This window comes from Oncorhynchus gorbuscha, linkage group LG24 (genome assembly GCF_021184085.1).
Source record: "Oncorhynchus gorbuscha isolate QuinsamMale2020 ecotype Even-year linkage group LG24, OgorEven_v1.0, whole genome shotgun sequence".
Classification (NCBI taxonomy): Eukaryota; Metazoa; Chordata; class Actinopteri; order Salmoniformes; family Salmonidae; genus Oncorhynchus; species Oncorhynchus gorbuscha.
Window position 1 is genome coordinate 3,096,767 of NC_060196.1, and position 16,859 is coordinate 3,113,625.

General features: G+C 45.3%; 1 protein-coding gene across 2 annotated transcripts in view; it reads right to left on the reverse strand.

The window, feature by feature from the left end:
* Positions 1-420: 420 nt before the first annotated feature.
* LOC124012859 (TBC1 domain family member 9-like) overlaps positions 421-16,859 on the reverse strand; it is a 28,331-nt gene continuing 11,892 nt past the window's right edge. For both annotated transcript variants that reach the window (XM_046326864.1, XM_046326863.1), the window contains exons 4-23: positions 16,671-16,789; positions 15,851-16,079; positions 15,502-15,578; positions 15,205-15,389; positions 13,602-13,809; positions 12,358-12,564; positions 11,823-12,005; positions 10,483-10,633; positions 8,464-8,678; positions 7,621-7,738; positions 7,090-7,375; positions 6,402-6,531; positions 6,027-6,125; positions 5,805-5,873; positions 4,913-5,165; positions 4,709-4,774; positions 3,929-4,015; positions 3,622-3,690; positions 2,514-2,617; positions 421-2,350 (exon numbers count right to left, since the gene is read on the reverse strand). In XM_046326864.1, the coding sequence (XP_046182820.1) occupies positions 1,562-2,350; positions 2,514-2,617; positions 3,622-3,690; positions 3,929-4,015; positions 4,709-4,774; positions 4,913-5,165; positions 5,805-5,873; positions 6,027-6,125; positions 6,402-6,531; positions 7,090-7,375; positions 7,621-7,738; positions 8,464-8,678; positions 10,483-10,633; positions 11,823-12,005; positions 12,358-12,564; positions 13,602-13,809; positions 15,205-15,389; positions 15,502-15,578; positions 15,851-16,079; positions 16,671-16,789 (3,644 nt within the window). In that variant the 3' untranslated portion in view covers positions 421-1,561. The remainder of the gene's footprint in view (positions 2,351-2,513; positions 2,618-3,621; positions 3,691-3,928; positions 4,016-4,708; positions 4,775-4,912; positions 5,166-5,804; positions 5,874-6,026; positions 6,126-6,401; positions 6,532-7,089; positions 7,376-7,620; positions 7,739-8,463; positions 8,679-10,482; positions 10,634-11,822; positions 12,006-12,357; positions 12,565-13,601; positions 13,810-15,204; positions 15,390-15,501; positions 15,579-15,850; positions 16,080-16,670; positions 16,790-16,859) is intronic.

A 16,859-nucleotide genomic window follows, 5' to 3' on the forward strand; every position in this document is an offset into this window, starting at 1 on the left:
AAAAGAAAAAGGAATTTGCAGTGGTGGCATCAGAGATATTCTACTCCCTTATTTTTTTCTCATTTCAAATGGAAGTCAATGAGCTGAGTAGACCAGACCCAACTGCTATCACATTGGTGTCTATGGGAGAGCCAGACCCTTAAGTAGACAGGAACTGACCATTCTTTCAATGATATACAGCCTGATGAAAGCATCCTCATTTATCCTCATCTTTGGTGGCATTACAGGATTTTGGGTTTGATTCTGGAACATTCTCTTCTCCAGCAGAGGGTGCTCTGTCTCCATCTCTGTATAGATCTGTCTTCCCTCAATGTCGAAACAGAGTGTATCAATATTTATTCCAGGCTACAGTATGAGCAACCCTAACTGATAAATCCCATAAAGAGACATGAGACATTTTTAATATGTAGCGTAAGACCGTTCATTCTACACTTTTTAATTAGTTGAAGTGGTACACCTAAAATCATGACTTTTGTACATGACAAAATCATTCACATTGGAACAAAAAAATATATAAAACAGCATAAAAATATACAGAGCAAAAAGTTCAAAACATTGTTACAAAAAAAATACGCTTTTGGAGTGTGCTGACGACGAGTGCAGGAGTGGCACAGAAAAAAGGCAGAAAACATGCTTATGGAATTAAAAGATGTTGTAAATGAACATTTTTCCTGATAAAAACAAAGTGCGTGTGCTCTACAGTTCAGTATGCAGGCTAAGCTACCACACAAATGACATCTAAACAGTGTTTTCCATAGTGAATCTAGTCAGATAAAGCTTTCACCACCATTCATATTTAATTCCAGTGCAAGTGTGGTTTATCCTGAAGCGGTGGCAACTAATCTTCCCAACTCTAGAAGTACAGTCACTTCTTCATTGTAGCTAACGGATGCTACCCGTCTTAACCATTGTTTCGTGTGTAAATTAGCAGCTAATAGATTAGCAGTGAGTACAACTGCCCCACAGGTTGCTGTTAGTCAATTAGCCTAGCGGCTAATGAGTTAGCGGCTAACAGAACTCTACAACGACTGAGCAGTGTTCCTCTGGGACTGTGACAGGCCACTCCTGGACTGGGCTGGTGGTCTGTAAGACTTAAACATCATGATACGTAGTAGTCGAACTGGTTTAGCGATTATTAGTAGTAACATGTATACACGACTTCATATAAAGTAGAGCAAGCTCAGCTAATACATGTACAGTACATACACAACAGCTCTGCCTGAATTCCTTTTGAGGTCAAAGGTCAATAAAGCCATTTTTGTCCTTCCCTGGTCCCTCTGCTGAACAGAATCTAACCCTAAAGATAAAACAGGTTGTTGACATCTGGTAAAATACATTGCTAAGTGCAGGTATTTAAAAATAAATTACACTCTTACAGTATTGCACACAAATGTTAGACTTTTCAGTTCTAGCAGACTGTCATTCTTGTCACCCAACAAAGAGGAGAAGACTGGGTTTTTCATGTTGTACATTTACATGACATGTTTACCTGTTTCCGAAGCAGTCAACCTACAGAGCAAGAGTCTGTCTCTGTAAATTCTCTTTTTCATTGAGGCATTAGTTACCCAGACAGGGAGATCTCATAGTCGCTAGCGGACAGTAGGGAGTACCCCACTTTCCTCACATTCTTGGCATTGGTGATACGTGCGGCCACCTCCACTGGCTTCTCGAAGTAAAGCACCAGGGCCTGCTCAGTGAGCACCGATGCCAGGAACTGCTCAAATGTGATGGCCCAGTCTTTATCTATGCTGGTGCTGTGAGGCAGCCCCCCATCTCTGCCATGGGGCCCACCTTCACCGTGAGGCCTGTTCCCTCCCCCATGGGGCCTGTTCTCGCTGCGCACCAGGACCGTGTCGTCATTAATGTCCTCACAGTGAAGCTTGTCGTCGAGCTCATGGGAGCCGCCACTGAGCACCGAGTAGGACGACATGGACGTGTCGTCTTTGGTCTCGTCATCTGAGATGAGCATGGAGGACGATGTCCCTATGTCCTTCGGGGATGAGTCCTCCAGCTTAATCTCCATGGCAGACAGCTGCTCGCCCCTGCCGTCCCTTTTCGCAGGGCCACACGGCCTGGCCTGGCTCTTCTCCTTCCCCTCTCCCTGGCCCCTCTGCTGGAAGACACCCTCAGGCTTAGTCCCTCCATCTTGAGCTGGCCCACTGGTTTTGGCCTCCTCTGGATCATCTTGGTCCTGCTCCTCCTGGTCCTTGGAATGGCAGAAGAGCTTGCCCACCTCGCCCATCTCCAGCAGCAGGCTGGTGACGGTGGCCGTGGCGTGGTACAGCTCCTGCTCCTGGGCGTCTTCGCTGAACATGTTGTACAGTGTCTTGCACAGCTCTATGAACTGGCTCTGAAGGAGAGAGAGAGGAAGACCTACAGGTTAGCCTGGGATGGAAGATGAGGTAGAGTCATTGGCATGACACACACAATTTCATAGCCTCACACAGCCACATTGATCAAGTGGACTCCACTGACTCCCCCTGGGGAGGTGGAGTGGTTCTTAATGCTCTTACCTGGTTGAGTTTGGGCAGATCCTTCATGTTGTCCAGTTTGTTCTTGGTGCCCTGGTTCCACAGCCTCATGTAATGGCGGTAGTCAGGGGTGTGTAGTTTCTTCACTGTAGAAACAGAGGTGGCCGTTAAGAGTTAAAAGCTAGCAGCCTGGCACGCTTTGCCTATTTATAGGAGGCCATAACAACAACTAATGCATGTGCCATTGTCAAGGAGAAAGTGTTGACTGAATAAGAACATGCACCAATAATGCCCTCAATAAACTGAAGTGGCATGCAGGCCTAGCTTGGGGACCATTTAACACACAACACTCCCAGTTGCACTTGGAGACTGTTCAATTCTATTAGGAATCTATTGCTTTAATGGGAATTTTATTGTCTGGAAAATCAGTATATCGTCCCTAATCAGCGACCGGAGACAATTTTTGCTCCAAGAAAACATGATACATAGAAAAGTAACACTTACTTCCCCTTTTCATCCCAGAGTTTTGGGATGTGTGCACACACGTGTGTGTGTGTGTGTGTGGAGTCAAATATGGTTTGAAATAATTTCAAATAGGAGGGAGATGACAGAGAGCGAGAGGTGAGATGAGGGAGGTGGTGAGCTGAAAGAGAGGGAGGAGGGAGGAAGAAGGTGGAAGGGGACTGCACCGGCAGAGGCCATACCACTGCCCCAGCCCTAAAGACCAACGGTGGTGCAAGTGTCTAGGCCTGTTGAGACACCAACAGGGACTGTACCTGAATGATCAGCTCAGAGCCTACCCCTCCTTGCCCTCTCTGAGTAGTAGCTCCAGGTTTGGAGTCGATTCCATTTCAGTGTAGTCAATTCAGGAAGTATTTTTTTTCTCATAGGAGGAAATGGTGAAATTGGAATTTGTTTACTTCCTGTATTGACCGAGTTTAAATGGAATTGACCCCAACCCTGTTAGCTACAGCTAACTTCCTTACAGTGAAATGGGTGTTCTTGAGGTACAGTAAATAAAGGCCTTTGCAACAACAAAAGGAACATGAACGGTAGACTTTGTGGCTTAAGGTATTATCATTTAGATTGGAGCATTTACAAACTAGCGATAGATACGCATGTCTCATAACTGTTTTATAGCAGTGCGTACCTTTCTCAGTCTTGAACGTGACCCTGACAAAGCCATCATCCTTCTCGCTCTTGCACTTGGGGTCAAGGCCTGGAGGAAGGGAAAGATCAAGAGTGCAAAGGTCAAAAGACACATTAGAAAGTTGTCTGAAGAGGGGAAAAAAAGGTGAGAGGTTGAAATAGGTTGATGCATGCCATGAGTGGAGTGTGACTGTAATTGAGGGCACATAAGGCTCTGGTCAACATTAGTGGACTATGTAGAGAAAAGGGTGCAATTTGAGGCGTAAACATTGTGTAACCTCTGGCGTGTTGACGAGGACATGGCCTACCATTGGAAGTTTCCGGGGTGATGTCCTCAAAGAAGTACTGGGTGGCCTCGAAGGCAGAGTCTGGCTCCTCCTGCTCATGGGTCACCTCTGGGAGGGGACAGAGGTGACTGGCATATATTAGGAAGACAACATTTTGGGCCTCATTGTTATTATAATTGATAGCATTTATATGGCGCCTTTCCAGATGCTCAAAGTACTGTAAGGGGCATTATCATAACGCCTCAAACACTGCAATTGAAAAAGTACAATAAAAATTGTATCCAATTGTATCTTTCCATCGAGGCCTCACACATCCCAATGTTGGATCATAAGTCTGAAATCAATGCCTTTATCGGTTATTTCTGTATCCTCTTCTCGCTAAACATCTGTTAGTTCTCAACATATATCATTCTGCCAGAGACAATGTTTCCATGTGGCTGGCAAAGGAAAAAAGCTAACCCCATCATTCCGAGAACCAAAACAATAGCTGCTTCAGGCTTTGCTGTTATACAGGGAATTAACGCGACCTGAGCCAGAGATCCATGAAAGCTCTTCTGATTGAGAGGTAGATTTCCAGCTGAGTTAAAATACTGCTGTGTGAGTCTTGAGAAGGGAAGCTGCGGTTGGTGCTCCATATGCTCAACCAAGCGAGGGAGAGAACAAAATAATTCATCTTTCCTCCTTTACAGTAAAGAAATCCAATCCCCTATCCCCCCTCACTCAGTTATGACAGCATATAAGGAGTATAGATTTCCCTCTGGAGTCCCTCTCTGTGAACAGTACACACACACACATACTTACCAGGAATCACATGCATCTTGTACAGGAGCTTCAGTTTCTCAGTCAGATCCCCATGGCATAAAACACCTGAAATACACCATAGATGCGATAATTTATCATAGCATTATGTCTATATAGACTTAATATTCATTTTGACTAGTTGCTACAATCATTAGTCAACTTCTATTTGATACACCCCCTCACCCCACCTCCACCAATACTCACTCAGTCCACTAATAAACTCCCGGAAATTAATCAGAGAGTCTCCGTTATGGTCCAGGAGCCTGAAGAAGCGCAGGGCCAGGAGGTCTGCATGGGCCGCGTTGACAGGGGCCCAGGGGAAGAGCAGGGAGAACAGCCCCCTGAACTGCTCCAGGTCGATGCGGTACTGCTCCAGGTAGGGCAGGCTGGGGTCGTGGCGCTCCGTGGGGTTGCTGCCACCCGTTCCACCCCAATAGCAGCTGGTCAGGTGTTCCTCCTGGAGAATGAAGATTGTAGAAATAGATTAGATAGATTCAACAGGCTTTTAATGTGAATGAAGTAAATATATTACATTTATGTAGCAGTTTCCTAGAAAATGTTGAAGTATAAAGAAGCGAGGTGGAATGAGACCAAATGGTGATACCTATGCTAAATGTGGGAAAATGTGGTCGCCCACAGTGAGGAAAATGCATATAGATACAGCTGAATTGCTTTGCACAATGTTTCTAATGGATAAGTACTTGATAAACTGAGAATAATGTGAACATTGCACAACATTGGGTATTAAAAGTTCTCTACTTCTCATATCTTATACCAGCACCCCTGACCATTGGAACTGTGCTGAAGCCTCATCTGTCTTTCTCCATGTCCTCTAACAGGACTGAGCAGTGAGCGTACTTTGTGTTAATGGAGTAAAATGCTGTTGCCAGGGTTTTAGGTCTGTCTCTAAGGATATTAAGTCCCGGCTCCAATTATAGCCCATAATTCAGCATTGCCATGGCAGCAGGGCACTGTGTGAGAGCTAGGAGAAATGAGACGCCTTGCCAAAGAAAAAGGGAGGCTGAGGAAAAGCACTACAGGAAGAGATGAGTTCCTTTAAGTTCCTATTGGCTACAATAGTTTGCCTGTCACTCACCTTGAACAGAACGTAGAGCTCCTCCAGTTCGTCGATGCTGAAGGCAGTCTCTGTGACAATGGTTCTGACCTGAAAGAGAACAGTGGATTTAGGAGCTGTGTGAGGAGATCAGAACTAACCAGCATTGAATACAATCAGAAACGATGGCTTAAAATGACTTGAAATCCTCCACACCAAACATCTGGTGTACCATACAGTGTGTGTAATAGCAGGGGTCATTACCACGTTGCGTTTGGTGGTGTCCTCGATGGTCTGGATGACCCTTAGCCTCTGTTTGAAGCGCATCTGCTCAATCACATCAGCCCTGATGGAGCCAAACTTCTACAAACAGCAACATGGGACAGAGAGAGAGGTCAACAATGCTGCTATCCTAAGGCTGAGATACTCACTGAGACTGCATAATCACCAGCCAGAGTAAAGGTCAAAACAGAGTGACAGTTCTACCAGTGAATAAACTTGGGTCTAGGAAGCAGGGTTGGGCTGAATTCCATTTCAACTTAATTGACTGAATTGAAATGGACCCCATCTCTGACAGATTGAAGGAATGATTGAATGACGGGTGGATGGACAGTGCCATGGTCATGGTGCAAGACTCACCTCGTAGGAGCTGCGGACCAGCTTGAAGATGTCCACCTCCGGGTGGGGATCCCCATCGTCTGTCAGTAGGGAGTGCAGGTGGGGGATGGGAGGCAGGGTGCTGTCCTTATTGGTCACGCTGTCCAGGTACCTACACACAAACGTTTAAAGCATATTCCTTGAATAAAGGCTTCTCTATGAAAAAGGTCATCACAACTAAATTCTTCATATTGACAGCGTATCAATATCAAGTTTTAATTGAATTAAGAAGCGTTGTTATTGCAGTGTTTCAAAACAAGATGAAGATCTCTCATGTCACTTACGCCAACACAATTTTACCTTTGACCCGACTCATGGGGTCTGCTCTGAGTGAAAAATTAAAGTAGCATGATTGACCAGCAAACTCATGTTGAAAGACCTAATTGGTTATGGTTAGGATTAAGGTCAGGGCAAAGGTTAGGGTTTTAGTTTAGGTTCAGTGTTCCATTCATGAGTTGGCCTATCAGTCATGTCCCTTTAGTCCAGGGCTGTTCCAATTCTGGTACTGCAGGGCTAAAACCCTTCTGATTTTCATCAGACCTGGTGAATACAATGACCTACCAGGTAGAAACAAATCAAGAGGTGTTTCTGCCCTCCAGGACCGAAATTGAAAAGCCCCGTTTTAGTATCTTTGGCCCCTTGTCGGTCTTCCACCCTCACCCGTCCTCACCTTCCCAGCACAGTCATGGCCTCTCCATCGTCCTTGGCCCCCAGCAGCTGGTGGATGTTGGCGTGCAGCACGCTGAGTGCCAGCTGGAAGATGACCTTGATGCCCTCGTAGAAGAAGCAGTCGACCACCACCACGGCACTCTCGAAGGGCATGACACTGAGGAACAGGGTGAGGAACCAGGAGAGGGAAATGGTAGAGATGACTCCCAGGTCCTGCATGCAATCGTACAGTTCAGGGACGTACTCCCTGGCCAGCTCCTCAAAAACACCTTGGTCTACCAGAGCTCCTGGAGAAGGAGAAGTGGGGGGTTAGCAAGACAGAAAAGAGGCCTATGCGGACACTGATACAGTAAGAGGGAGAACGATGCCAACAGATATGCACAAAGACCGAGGGACACATACACACATCTGAACACAAAACATAAAATAGAGACACTGAGACCAAGTTAAAAATGCAGAGGCTAACACACTAGTAGACCACAAAGCCACCCATTGCCCTTCTACAGCCTCATTCCAGAAGTTTCCAACTGACCTACGACCCTGGTGTTGTAGTAGTCAGGCAGCATCCGCTCACACAGAGCCACCAGCAGCCAGAAGGCCTCCTCCTCTTTAGCATACAGCAGCAGCACCGACGTCACAATGTTCATGGCCTAGGAAGAACCACCAAGATTATTCAGAATAATACATTCAACTTCTATAGAGCTTTTCTTTACAGAATCTCAAAGCCCTTCAAAAAGCAAAACAAAAATCAAATTAAACAGCTATGTGACAGTAGGTCTGGACTACAGTTTTCAGCCTGAGTTAAACGTCTTCAGAGTTTCAAGCTGCCAACAGATGGACTGGCAGTCAAGAGGGAACCACATGGCTTCGACCCGCAGGGGGAACCAAGATTAGGGACCCGCAGGAGAGTCAGGACAGCTATAGAAGTGGCAAACTACTATGTGACTTGACCATTTATAAACTGAAGAGCAGTGTTAATGTTTGTGTTGTAAAACAAGCTCTCACAGTCTCACTGCAGAATCAGATGTTTGTCCACATACATAACATTTAGAAGATTAGGCACTAATTCCAAATGGTTAAGGTTTGGGATAGACAAATTGTGCTTAGCGCTGGGATTGAACACACAACTTTCAGAGCCGGAGCTCGCAGCTTACGCCCATCCGCCATCCCTGTCCACAGGACTTAAAGGTAATAGCGCCAATATTGCCCCTAGAGACCGGTTTTGAAGTAATCTCGTGACGTCCTGCTTACATGGACGGATGTCTAATTTGGCAGTGGATTTTGAGCGACAGGACTGGTGCGTCTGTGTGTGTATACTATATACCATGCGTGTATACTATATACCATGCGTGTATACTATATACCATGTGTGTACCTGGCAGTAGCCTATGTTGGGGTTTCTGAAGGCGTAGGCAGTAAGGACCCTTCGTAGGGCAGCGATCCCCATCTCGTTCTGGAAGGCTGGGTGTTCAGGGAGGGAGCGGTGCAGGTCTCTCTCGATCTCCTCCGTGGCCAGGTTGTACTTCCCCATAGACTTCTCTACCAGGTCCTCGTAGTAGCCAGGGTGGGTCGCCATCTCGTTGATCGCCCCTGGGGATATAGTGACCACAGGTAGTATAGCGTTAAACGAGGCCCATTGGCACCAGACCATCAGCCAATTGAGTTTTTTTTTAATGGTCTGGTGGAACATAGTTAATATCAGGCCCATCTTTCAACTAACAGCCTTAGGAGAATTGCTAACAAACCGACGTTCCAGTTTTCAGGGGGAAATGGAAAGAGAGCCTGCGATGCGACTTCCGCATTTGGACATTAACAACGCAACATCTTAACTCCTCCACATTTACTGGATTGGTTGAACAGAGAACCTCCCCCCAACAGTTATTTTTTTGATTCTCTTCAAGACCATAGGGGATCTAGTTTCAGGCGTTTATTTTACACCTGGCTAAGTTAGGCTAGCATTGCAATGGCATTGCATATTCAATGTAATCAGTTTCAGAAATGGTTGGAGTGAAGAAACCAGAACATGCCATTGCTCACTCCATCTCTACTAACGGAGGGATGTGGCAAGCAGCCAGTAGACATGCAGTTGTAAACCTTCCACTCTCACTTTAGGCAGAATCCCTTCTACACTAAAACCTTAGTGCCTTTATAGCCCTCCCCTCCCGTACTCCCAGCTGTGGAAGCAGCCATTACTGTGCACTGAGAGCAACAACAACAAAGGCTAAACCAGTAAAAGGGGGGGTCCTGGGTAAAAGTCTGTTGAATCATAACACCCTCAAATTCACTCTTCTAGCGCAGTCAAATGCAGGCTTATCAACTGTTCCCACTGTGACAGTGAGTTGAGGGACAAGTACAGAGGTTGCATTCAAATGCTCCATCTTCTTCCAAATAAAAACACAGCTAGCGAGCTTCGCCAAAAGAGACGCTAGGCTAACATGTAAACACACCAGTCCCTCCAGGAAGTGCAGATGTTTGGCTGCCATGGCGACTGCGGAAGGTACCACAAGTAGGTCACTAGGGGAAAGAGCAGGTAGATAGTCGCTAACTGTTAGTGCTGTCGCGTGGGTGCAAGGAATTTCCCCCAGGAAGAAGAGGCTGAAGTATAAAACATTGTTTGGTGATCTCAGCAGTGACTCTCCCTGTAGGCCAACTGGTTCATCAGGTTTATTTATATAGGTCAGCTTTTACAGCTACGGTGGTCACAATGTAGGCCTACGTCTCTAACACAACCCCTACATAAGCTGTTGTGTTTGTAAAGCCTGGTTAACCAGACTGACAGTGTTCAGTTTGGCGTACAGTAAGCAGACTATAGAATGTGTGCTCTCACTGTAATATGCTGTAGCAGTGGATGTGAAGCATGCAGCCCAGTTACAGGTTAGATACAGTACGATACTGCTGCTCAGGCAGGAGATGGGAATGGAATACGTTGCCAAGGCCAAGCTAATGCATGTTTAATGAGGCTACCAAAATCCATAAGTACACTGAAAGAAAAGCTAATATTTGACTGTCAATACTTCTAATACACCTGGATGATGAACCATTCTGTGCTCATACCACAAAAGGGGGTTTGGGAAAACCCAAAACTCAAATCTGATGTGTTTCTCCTGTGGTAACAATAACTATAGTAATGAGATGTGTGGTCCCACCACATGATGCCGAATGCAGGTTAGGAGTTGGTGTATGAGCACGTAGTACTGTCTATGCGTGGTCTTTGAGTGTGTGTCAGCGTGGCTTGTGGAGATACAGACTGAGTGAAAGTAGAGTACATGAATGTCAAGAACCGGGGGGCAAAATGTAATATACAAATGAGTATGTATAGTGAATGTGAGAGTGCATTGTGAGATCATGCCCACGTCGGACTGTTTGTGAGAACGCGTGCGACTGTTGGCCTCACCGGAGAAGAGCAGCCACAGCTCTCCCCTCATGTTCTCTGGGATGCCTTTAAGCACCAGGTCCTTGGTCTTATCTGTACGGTACATACACACCCCCTGGCCGTACTCAGTGATGTGGTTCTTCCACGCCTGTTCCTTCAGGAACTCCTTGGCCTGGGGAACAATACAAATTGACAGTTAATAATCTTGCATGTGTTGGAAAAAGAAAAAAGTAAAGCGCCCCTTAGGGAGAACTACAGAATGATGTTCAAGGACAGAGAGAGCGAGAGAAAGAAAGTAGACACCCTTGTAACAGCTGTGCCAACAACCAGACTTCTCTTTCTGAAAGCAACAAAAAAAAGCCTCGTACGAACCATCCTAATCTGGCACGCTTACATTGTTTCAATACATGCAGAATGTAAGCTCGAGAGATCAGGATGGTTCGTAGGAGGCAAAAAACTAAATTACCACCTCATTAAATAACGAGCTAGAGAGCCTTCAAAGCCTAAACAATATTACTAACTTTCGACACAGACGTATGCAGCACAAATACTCCAAGAGGTCTCTGAAGAATTTCATTAAGGCTTTATTTACTTCAATTAACTCGGATCTAAATTTACTTTCCACAAACTTCCCCCTCCATTGGTCTACATCTGCAACTTCCCTGCAGGCCTTTGAACTGTGCAATGCAAAGCCAGCTGGAGGTTAGCGCAGGAACAGAACACACTGACTGTAAGCCAAGCTTTGTTTTAGATCCAGGTTGAGACACTGATGGCACCGATAGACATGGCCGCTCTGTTTCTGGCTCCTAAGCAACTTTGCTTTGTTGTGTATTGTTAGATATTACCGCACTGTTGGAGCTCTGAACACAAGCACTTCGCTATAACAAGCACTACCCGCAATCACATCTGCTAAATAGTTGTACGCAAGCAATACAATTTGATTTGAGGCTTGGGAAAAGCCTCAGATTATTACATGCAGATATTGGATTCCCAATGGCTTATTCAGCATGCAGGTATATACACACAATTACAGTTTGTTACTGTAAATAAATGTATTCAACTCAATTAATTTAGTCCCAGTTCAATTCCATCTTCTTGTGTTCGACCACATTTTATTTAACTAGGAAAGTCAGTTAAGGACAAATTCTTATTTACAATGACATTCCTACCCCGACCAAACCCTAATGACGCCGGGCCTATTGTGCGCTGCCCTATGGGACTCCCAATCACAGCCGGTTGTGATACAGACTGGAATCGAACCAGGATCTGTAGTGACACCTCTAGCACTGAGATGCAGTGCCTTAGACCGCTGCTCCACTCGGGAGCCCCCAACATGTGAACAGAACATTCAATGACCGTACCAGTTTGGGGTTGAACTCCTCCGGCGAGCGGCGGCGGTACATGGTCATGAGGGCCTGGGTGGCGGTGGGCACGCTGTTGTCATTGAGGTTAAACTGGCGCTCACCCTCGGAGGAGGAGCCCTCTGAGCCCAGACTGCTTCGCTGGGGACTGCTGGAGAGGAGAGAGCCCTGCTGGGAGTACACCTAGAGGAAAGAGAGACACACAGATTCAGAATTAGGAGATGATTAATGCAGTCAATTATAATGAGTTTATCATAACAACTGTTCTGAGACCTGTGATGAGATGCTATAATAATACTGAGAATACACCTGGTGGAGAGCAGAACAAGTCCAGGATCAGGGTAAGGATAGTTAATGCAGTGTGCTTTATGATAAGAGCTGATCAGAGACCTGTGATGATAACCATCCTAAGTATTTACTGAAGACCTGGAGTAGAGGGAGACTTCTCAGCAAACTTGGGGAGCAGTTGTGGAAGAGTATAGACCTAAATGGTGTACAAAATCCTAGATATACAATGACATAGATGTGCCCTCACTTCATCGTCGGAGCTATTCACACTCCCGGTGGTCTCCCTCTCGAAGTAGATCTTGGAGGTGGTCTGCTGCAGGAAGTCAGAGATCCTCTGGACCAGGAAGTCCCGGTCCTTGAGGTTGGCAAACAGGAAGGTCATCCTGTTCTTGGTGCTGATGGACACTGGGCTGGGCAAAAAGTTGGAACTGTCTGCCTTCTCTACTATCGTCACCTGGGAGGGACAGAGACACAGAGGTCTGTCACAACAGATATGTAATTCATGTATCAGTCACAACAGGTATGTCAGTCACAATAGATGTCAGTCATATGTCAGACAACAGATATGCCAGTCATAACAAATCAAATGTTATTGGTCACATACACATATTTAGCAGATGTTATTGCAGGTGTAGCGTAATGCTTGTGTTCCTAGCTCCAACAGTGCAGTAGTATCTAACAATTCACAACAATACACACAAATCTAAAGTAAAAGAATGGAGTTAAGAAAAAATATAAATATTAGGATGAGCAATGTCAGAGTGGCATTGACTAAAATACTAGTAAATTGAATACAGTATAAAAGATATTATATGAGATGAGGAACGCAGTAAGTAAGCATTAAAGTGACCAGTGATTCCATGTATATTACATGGGTAGCAGCCTCTGAGGTGCAGGGTTGAGTAATCCGGAGGTAGCCCATCTAACCACATAGGTCAATATTCTCATGTGCAATGACCTAAGGCCAACATACCATACCAAGCACACAATTGGTTTCCCCATATCAACACTTCAACCCACATACTAGGTGACTGAATTGATTCAGTGCCACACATCATAACACTAGACATTAGTAGTCAATCCACGTTCTGCCCTGCCAGTGATTGGTAGTTTAAGATGGCTGATGGGGTCCTGATTGGCATGGCAATGGCTGGGCGAGGGGCAGCCAGTGACTAAAGCAGATTGGGAGTGACAGCCCCTACCAGAGTGTTAAGCCGGCTGCTGCTCTTTCCAACTGCCCTGCTAGTAACCCCCTACAGCAGCACACAGCACAACTTGTCAAAGGTAACCTTTCTTTCCTGATGGAAAATCTCAAATCTATAGTGGTCCCACATTGACTTATGTCTTAGCATCATCCAAAATTGTCACAAAAGTCTAGTTCAAAGGTCAACAACCCAAAATCCCAGAGATCTCCAGTCAGTGCAGACTACTGCTCCGGGCCAACACTAAGCTCCAGGACTATCACCAGAGCCTGTACCCAGCCAGACTCACCTCTCTAAGGGGGATGATGAGGCTGCACAGGGTCTCCTCCTTGGAAGTGAAGCAGATGTAGTTAGTGGAGACAAACATCTGGCCCAGGATGTGCATCTTGTTAAAGGGGGTCCAAAGGGTGCAGCCCGTGTGTCCGTCCAGCTTCTCATCCTTGGGCAGACGGAACAAGGCCCGGTAACGCTCGCTCTTAGCTCTGGCATCCAGGTCCCTGGGTGAGACAACAAGGTTCAAGACATTGTCTAGTCTAGAAACGGTCAAGAATCTAATTCGGGACATAATCTGTTGTCTTTAAATAGCAGCAGTAAATTGAGACACAAACCGGTGTGCCTGGCACCTACTACCATAACCTGTTCAAAAGGCACTTAAATCTATTGTCTTGCCCATTCAGGCTGTGTATAGCACACATACACAATCCATGACTCAACTGTCTCTAGGCCTGAAAATCCTTCTTTAACCTTTCTCTTCCACTTCAGTCAATATCATGGAAAGAGAAGGCATTCTTAATGTTTTGTACGCAGTGTATTTCCATACAAATGTATGTATTCCAAATAGCTTTACAAATGTATGTCACACATTAAAATACATTTGGCAAATGTTTTATATTTCCCATGTATCCTAAAATGCATCCCAAACAGTTCCTACTGCAATAGACATCTATATAGGGCAAACAGTTCCTACTGCAATAGACATCTATATAGGGCAAACAGTTCCTACTGCAATAGACATCTATATAGGGCAAACAGTTCCTACTGCAATAGACATCTATATAGGGCAAACAGTTCCTACTGCAATAGACATCTATATAGGGCAAACAGTTCCTACTGCAATAGACATCTATATAGGGCAAACAGTTCCTACTGCAATAGACATCTATATAGGGCAAACAGTTCCTACTGCAATAGACATCTATATAGGGCAAACAGTTCCTACTGCAATAGACATCTATATAGGGCAACAGTTCCTACTGCAATAGACATCTATATAGGGCAACAGTATGGGTAGTGGTTAGAGAGTTGGAATCTGTCTTGAGGGAAATACATTTGAAAGTCTTGGGCTAATGACGCAAGCTTGGGTGTTCAAAGTTAGTAGCGCCAGTAAAAGTTCAGCTGTACCTGAAACGATTATGACAAAGTTGTGCTGTAGATTTAAAGAATGCAAAAGTGTGTGAGCCAAACTACTAGAAAGGAACCCAGTTTAAATATACTACTAATGCCTCCTCAGCTGGTTTTCCTCCAGGCACGTTGAAACAAGACTATACATTTCTTTCCTCTGAAGACATTTTTGTTGTTTGTTGGTGGTCTTATGTAGTCATTTAGTTAAGTATTGGTATATTGTTTATTGAACTGTGTAAAACATACAGCGCCTTGCAACCACATGGAATGGTTGTGAATGGTTATAGGTCACCCGCAACAAAGAATTTTGTGCAGCATTATAAATGACTACATCATGACTAAAAATATATATACTGCATCTCCCCAGATACCAATCCTCCGCAACTATCAACCGATCCTATTGAGGGGAGACCAACAGAAATCTCAACTACAACATCCAGCCTCACCAAACCTTCCCAGACCTCTCCAGAATCCCCTCCACCAAACCTCACCTCTTGAGGGCAGACACCTTTTTGAGTGTCTTCCTCTTGAGTTTGGGCAGAGAGCGGTCCTGCTCAAAGCCCTTGTTGTCAAGGAGCTGTCTCATGGCGATGTTGGCCAGTTGCTCCATCAGCTTGAAGGTCTCGTTGATGTTGAGGAAGACCGAGAAAACGTGCTCAGCCACCCGTGTGCTCACCTTGACCGATGAATGGAAGCATGAATGAAGGTTAGAGGGGTGTAGGGATGGATAAAGAGACGTTAAAGCGATGGTAACATGCAGTATAGTTGATATGATTTACAAGGCTCACCTTGACTGCATCGGGGAGGAGGAGCGTGGCGCTTTTCTCCAGCTGGGTGATGTCGGCCCAGCGGATCACCAGCTTGGCTGAGGGGGGAAGAAAGAGGGTGAGAGAGAGAGAGAGATTGAAGACAGATTGTTGCATTTATATATTTTTGAGTTGCATAAGAGCTGATAGTTTGAAATATACATCACTTCATCTTACAAATGACATTGTATCCACACAGAGAAAATATCAAGGGGTTGTACTATTTTTGGGACTTCTGAAGGGTCTTCAAAAGCTATGCATAATCGGTACGTAGTACTAACCAGTTATGCAATGGTGTGTGTACCTGTGCCAGCATGCCAGTGGTCCCTACCTTCTTTCCCCAGCAGGTAAGAGTAGAAGCAGATGTGGTTGATGCTGAGGTAGAGCCAGCCCTGCCGGGGCACATGGCCCTTCCAGTAGCTACAGGAGTAGTAGTTGACCAGCTTCTCCTCTTCAGGCATGCCAAACAGCTTACGGAACGTACAGATGGCCTCCTTGAATTTGTCAGTGTCATCGTCCTCCTTCACATCGTGGTTCTTGTTGTACTCTGCGATAATACCCTGGGGCAAGGGACCAATAGAGGGAGTGAAGGACTTTGAGAGAGACAAATCAATAAAAGTTCAACAATTCATTTTCAAATAGAGATAGCTAGAAAGTGAGAGAGTGAGTGGCAGACAAAGTGAGAGAACTAAATCAATCTTATCTGGCTAGCTTTTGTAATCTATTCATTGAGTAAGAACTACTTCATCACCATACAGATAAATACAGAACCTGATTTAGAGGCTGTGTCAGGAGCTGGACCTGTTCTTAGGTTATAATAAATAAATACAGCCGGGCTTCGTTATTTTGCCCCTGGCAGGAGTCATTTTGACAATACTAGTTTGACTACATGCTAGACTAATATTACACCTGGCATGACGAACATGTCACAGTCAAACGTCATACGTTTCAATGTCAAAACTGTCAAAATGAATTGCTGACAACCACCATTGCTATTGTCACAAACACCATTACAAAGATTTGTGAAACTCCATAAACCCCACCATGCAACCGCTCTAAACACAACCAACCTTCCAAATCCCAGAGAAGTCCATACTGTTTCTTTAGAGACAAGCATCTGCTAAGTGACTCATATATACCCTAAACAGTACCTGAACTTTGCCCTTGACAAAGGTAGTGATGTCATTCTCGTTCTCAAAGATGGACAGTGTCTGCAGGAGGTTCTGCTCCAGCCACTCCCAGTGCTCTGTGATCTCCTTACGGGAGCACCCTATGGAACGAGGGAGGGGAGAAGAGACAGAGGAGGAGACAGGGGTGCATCAGGGAACTTTATTACAAGA